General features: G+C 40.3%; 1 protein-coding gene across 1 annotated transcript in view; it reads right to left on the bottom strand.

Moving 5' to 3' along the window:
- Positions 1–264: 264 nt before the first annotated feature.
- LOC140212400 (androgen-dependent TFPI-regulating protein-like) overlaps positions 265–6,316 on the bottom strand; it is a 53,378-nt gene continuing 47,326 nt past the window's right edge. Inside the window, exons 5-6 of the mRNA XM_072283146.1 lie at positions 3,645–3,796; positions 265–293 (exon numbers count right to left, since the gene is read on the bottom strand). Coding sequence (XP_072139247.1) covers positions 265–293; positions 3,645–3,796 — 181 coding nt within the window. The remainder of the gene's footprint in view (positions 294–3,644; positions 3,797–6,316) is intronic.

The raw sequence follows: 6,316 nt of genomic DNA, 5'->3' as shown, positions 1-6,316 counted from the left end.
AGATTTTTACTCCTCATGTATTTAAAGGATGTAAGAAATAAAGTCAATTCAATTAAATTCAAACTAGGGATTTCTCACTTTCTGAATGACATTTTCAGCAGACAATTCCCAGTGTTAGACTTTATTCTTTCAATGATTATCTATTCATAAATCATAGTTTCTTGGCAAAGGATATTAGAATGGAAGTATTTTATGGGATGTGAGAAAGACAGAGCCAGGGTATTCCAAGGTACACAAGACTTCCTCATTGTGGTTGCATCTCATTTAAATTTCCTTTATTTTTTCAGTTAAACCTGAAAATAAACAGATATAAATACTTAAACAAACAAGAGAAAATCTTCAGATGCTGGAAATCCAAGCAACACACAAAATGCTGGAGGAACTCAGCAGGCCAGGCAGCCTCTCCAATCATTCCCAGTTCCACTAATTACAGCACACCTGGTTCCCATTAGCAAACATTGGGTAAAACTCGGGTGGCACAGCCATGCTTTCCCAGTTCGTTGGTTGACTCTAGTGTGTGTAAACCTTGTTTCCTGATTCCTTGGGACTATCAGTTCTTAGCTCCACATCACTTCCTGCATACTCTATGTAAACTTTGTCTCTGTGTGAAGACTCTCCTGAATACTGGTTCGCTGTTCGCGGCAATGCTGATGCCTCAACTCTGCCTCTGCACCTGTGTCCTGCACTTGGGTTTGTCCTCAGCCTCGTCCTTGCAACATGTACAGGAATATAAGAAATGGGTTAGTCTATTCCCCATTTGATCTCTGCTCCTCAGTTAATTAGATCAAAACAGCAATTCTAGCTCTACTTGCTATGGTTCAATCAGACTTTAAACCATTTGAAATTATCAAAATGATCCAGATTCAAAAGCTTTTTGTAGGTGAAGTGGTCCATGTTTCTACACTGAATATTAACAAGTAGATGGAGAGACAAGAGAGTGCAGATATTAGAATCTGGAGCAACAAACATGATGACTTGAAGTAGATGCTGAATTTGCTTCTGAACTAAGTGGTTCTAATTTTGTATCCTTTTTCCTGGACCAACCTGTCAGAGGAAATAACCTCCATCCATTTTCCATCATGTTTTTCAAAACACCGGCATCAGTGGCATTTATTACCTTTCACTAATTGTCCTTGAGAAAGTGGTGGAAATCCATTGTCTTCAATTACAGCCATCATTGGGAAGTCCTTCCAATGCATTGTTGAGTGGAGTGGGGGTGGGGGATGTTCCTGGATTAAGATCCAGTGATAACGAAGAGTATTCCTAAACCAGGATGATATCTGACCCAGAAAGGAATTTACAATGTGGTGGCTTTCCCAGTATCTGTTATTTTGTGTCTAGGAGTTGATGATAAGAAGGTTTGGGAAATCCTGTTGAAAAAGCCTTGATAAATGTAGCAACAAATTATTTTTGATAGTACACATTTTCAGCAATGGTGCACTAAAAATGGAGGAAATTGATATTCAGGATGGTGAATGATGAGGTACGAAATGATAAGCAAACTACTTTATGGTGTTGAGCTCTTTGAGTGTTATCAGGGCTACACACATCTGGGCTAGTGAAGAGTTACCCATCCCACTCCTAGTCTTGTTAGGCTTTGATGCCAAGCAGGCATTCAGGTGCCAGGAAGAGATATTTGCCACAGAATACCCAGCCTTTGACTGGTGTAAATATTTGCGTGCTGGTCTTTTACTATTTGTGGTCAGTGGTAATCCCTAGGTTGGTTGCTGGAAATTCAATTATGGTAATACTACTGAATACTTCTGTATATTATGTTGGAAATGGTCTCTACCTGGCAATTAGTGATTGAAATGTTTTTAGTCACTTTACATCCTGTGCCTAAATGTTGTCAAGCTCTTGCTGCATGCGGCGAATTTAGAAAATATACATCAACTTTGGAATGTATACTTGCAAACATCCTTATTTCTAACCTTATGATGAAAGGAAAGTCATTGATGAAACAGTTGAATACAGTTTGGCCAGGACACTGCCCTGAGGAGCTCCTGCAGCAAAATCTTGTGGTAGATATAGTTGATGTCCAGTGACCCCATCCAGTATCCTTTGTGTAGGATATGACTTGAACTGTTTCCCTCAATTCCTCTTGACTTCATTCTTAACAAGAATTCCCACACTTGGTCAAATACCAACTTGAAATTAAGAACAATCATTTTCACCTAATTCATGGAATCCAGCATTTTGTTCCATGTTTAGAAAAGATTGTAATGAAATTGAGAGTCAAGCAATTTTGGTAGAAACTTGCTGCATATCGGAGATCAGCTATTTAATGTTCATAGATAGACAATCAGTCTTGATTAGAGGTTCCCATAGTAGATAATATTGCACCCCTTGAGGGCAGTGGGAGTTTCTAAAGGGGGATAAAATAAAGGAGGCAGTGAGGGGGCACTCTGTAGCAAGCGGAGCAGCTGAGGGATTCCAAATTAGCAGCATGGAACAAGGTTTAATTTAAGAATTGGATTACTTATTATAACAATTTGATTTTCTTCACCTCGTTGAGACAGAGTCATAGAAAAATACAGCACAGAAACAGGTCCTTCAGCCATCTAGTCCATGTTGAACCATTTATTCTACCTACTCCCATCGATCTGCACCAGGACCATAGCCCTACCACCCATGTACCTATTAAAACCACTCTTAAATGTTGAAATAAAGCTCACATGCACTATCTGACTGGCAGCTCATTCCACACTCTCACAACCCTCTGAGTGAAGAAGTTTCCCCTTATGTTCCCCTTAAACTTTTCACCCCATGACCTTTAGTTGTAGTCCAACCTGCCGTCAGAGGAAAAAGGCTGCTTGCATTTACCCTTTCTAAAGCCCTCATAATTCTGCATACTTCTATCAAATCTCCTCTCAATCTTTTTTACGTTTCAAGGAATAAAGTCAACCTTTCCTTATAGTTCAGGCCCTCCAGACCTGGCAACATCCTTGTAAATTTTCTGTATTCTTTCAACTTTATTTACATCTTTCCTCTAGTTACATGACCAAAAATGCATGCAATATCTGAATTTAGCCTCACCAATATCTTATACAACTCAACATAACATTCCATCTCCTGTACTCTATACTTTCATTTATTGTAGCCAATGTCCCGAAAGCTTTCTGTATGACCCTCTCTGCCTGTGATGTCACTTTCAATGAATTATGGACCTGCATTCCCAGATTCCTTTGTTCAACTGCCCTACTGCTCACTGAGTAAGACCTACCCTAGTTGGTCCTACTGAATACAATACCTCACATTTGTCTGCATTAATTTCCATCTGCCATTTTTAAGCCCATGTTTCCAGCTGGTCCAGATCCCACTGCAAGCCATGATAAAATCTTCCTCACTGTTCATTGCACCCCCAATCTTGGTGTCATCCACAAATTTGCTGATCCAGATAATCATTAGCATTAAAAAAGAGAAGAGAAAATCTATGTTTCGATAATTACTGGTGTTTACACTCTATGTCCTCTGTGTTATAAATATACTGTTCATGGTCATCTTTGTATGACTTTGCTGAAGTTAGTTGTCACTTTATGTTAGTTTTCTCGCTAATAGGAAGGTACTCACATTATTAATGAAATACAACTACTCAAAATCTAAATGTTTGTCAGTTTTTGCACAGTAGATGAATATTTACTTACCCCATACTAACAAGGTAAGGTATTCTCCCAGGAGATACAGAAGCATGACCAACAAAACACTCACTGAGAAAAATAACACCAGGCCTGTTTGATTAAAAAGGCCTAGCAAGGGATAGACCCAGGCTCCAGCAGCATAGTAAATCCACAGAACCCTGCGTTAAAGTAAAAACACTTCATCAGATTAATGATTCAATTTATCAGAGAGTAATGTATAGTTGGAATTTCTCTGTGACAAACAATAGTTAGAATAGAGCAGTAAACTTAGATTGGGATTCAATCCCATGCGTTCCACTGCTTTATTTTGGATAATCATTATTTTAGTTTATCCATGTATCCAGAGAGAAAGGGTACAATCTAGTAAAAAAAAAGTCTGGAACTACTACCAGATCTAAAAGTTCATGAAACCTGGTTAGGAAAATGAACTCTAAATGGAGTCACTTTCAACTTTGAAGGGCTGAGAGACTGGTGCAGGGGGTAGGGCTTCAGATTCTTGGATAATTGGAATCTCTTCAGGGGGAAGTATGACCTGTTCAAAAAGGACAGGTTTAACCTGAACCCGAAGGGGACCAATATTCTGGTGGGAAAGTCTAATAGAGCTGTTAGGGAGGGTTTAAACTAATTTGGCAGGGGGATGGGAACCGGAATAACAGAGCAGAGGAAGGGGAAAACAGAAATAAATCTAAGATAGTAAGCAGTAAAGATGTCAGGAAAGACAGGCAGGTGATGGGGCAGATTTGTAGCCATTGGGATGAGTTGCAGTGCAATAAAGTTGCAGTGAAATCAAAGTGAAAAGTTCCAAATACTGGTCTTAAGGTGTTATACTTAAATGCACGCAGCATAAGGAACAAGGTGGATGATCTTGTCGTACAGCTACAGATGGCCAGGTATGATATTGTGGCCATCACTGAGATGTGGCTAAAGGATGCATGTCTCTGGGAGCTGAACATCCAAGGATACACGGTGTATCGGAAGAATAGGAAGGTAGTCAGAGAGGGAGGTGTGGCTTTATTGGTAAGAAATAATATTAAATCATTAGAAAGAGGTGATGTAGGATAGGAAGGTGCAGAACCTTTATGGGTTGAGATAAGAAATCGCAGGGGTAAAAGGACCCTGATGGCAGTTATTTATAGGCCTCCAAACAGCTGCAGGGATGTGGACTACAAATTACAACAGGAAATAAAAAAGGCTTGTCAGAAGAGCAATGTTATGATAATTGTGGGGGATTTTAACATGCGAGTAGATTGGGAAAATCAGGTCGGCACTGGATCTCAAGAGAGAGAATTTGTAGAATGTCTGTGAGATGGCTTTTTAGAACAGCTTGTTGTTGAGCCCACTAGGGGATCGGCTGTACTGGATTGGGTATTGTCTAATGAACCAGAAGTGATTAGAGGGAATGAGGTGAAGGAACCCTTAGGAGGCAGTGATCATAACATGACTGAGTTCACTGTGAAATCTGAAAAAGAGAAGCCGAAATCTGATGTGTCGGTATTTCAGTGGAGTAAAGGAAATTAGTGGCATGAAAGAGGAACTGGCCAAAGTTGACTGGAAAGGGACACTGGCGGGAAGGATGGCAGAGCAGCAGTGGCTGGAGTTTATGCGAGAAGTGAGGAAGGTGCAGGACAGGTATATTCCAAAAAAGAAGAAATTTTCGAATGGAAAAAGGATGCAACCGTGGTTGACAAGGGAAGTCAAAGCCAAAGTTAAAGCAAAGGAGAAGGCATACAAGGAAGCAAAAAAATAGTGGGAAGACAAAGGACTGGGAAGTTTTTAAAACCTGACAAAAGGAAACTAAGAAGGTCATTAGAGGGAAAAGATTAACTATGAAAGGAAGCTAGCAAATAATATCAAAGAGGATACTAAAAGCTTTTTCAAGTACATGAAGAGTAAAAGACAGGTGAGGGTAGATATAGGACCGATAGAAAATGATGCTGGAGTAATTGTAATGGGAGATAAGGAGATGGCAGAGGAACTGAACGAGTATTTTGCATCAGTCTTCACTGAGGAAGACATCAGCAGTATACCGGACACAAGAGAAGTGTGTGCAGTCACAATTACGACAGAGAAAGTACTCAGGAAGCTGAATAGTCTAAAGGTAGATAAATCTCCCGGACCAGATGGAATGCACCCGCGTGTTCTGAAGGAAGTAGCTGTGGAGGTTGCGGAGGCATTAGCGATGATCTTTCAAAAGTCGATAGATTCTGGCATGGTTCCGGAGGACTGGAAGATTGCAAATGTCACTCCGCTATTTAAGAAGGGGGCAAGGAAGCAAAAGGAAATTATAGATCTGTTAGCTTGACATCGGTGGTTGGGAAGTTGTTGGAGTCAATTGTCAAGGATGAGGTTACAGAGTACCTGGAGGCATATGACAAGGTAAGCAGAACTCAGCACGGATTCCTTAAGGGAAAATCCTGCCTGACAAACTGATTACAATTTTTTGAGGAAATTACCAGTAGGCTAGACAAGAGAGATGCAGTGGATGTTGTATATTTGGATTTTCAGAAGGTCTTTGACAAGGTGCCACACATGAGGCTACTTAACAAGATAAGAGCCCATAGAATTACAGGGAAGTTACATACGTGGATAGAGCATTGGCTGATTGGCAGGAAGCAGAGAGTGGGAATAAAGGGATCCTATTCTGGTTGGCTGCTGGTTACCAGTGGTGTTCCACAGGG

This window comes from Mobula birostris, chromosome 19 (assembly GCF_030028105.1).
Source record: "Mobula birostris isolate sMobBir1 chromosome 19, sMobBir1.hap1, whole genome shotgun sequence".
Lineage (NCBI taxonomy): Eukaryota > Metazoa > Chordata > Chondrichthyes > Myliobatiformes > Myliobatidae > Mobula > Mobula birostris.
The sequence above is the reverse complement of the archived record's forward strand: the minus strand, read 5'-3'. Positions and strand labels throughout refer to the sequence as shown.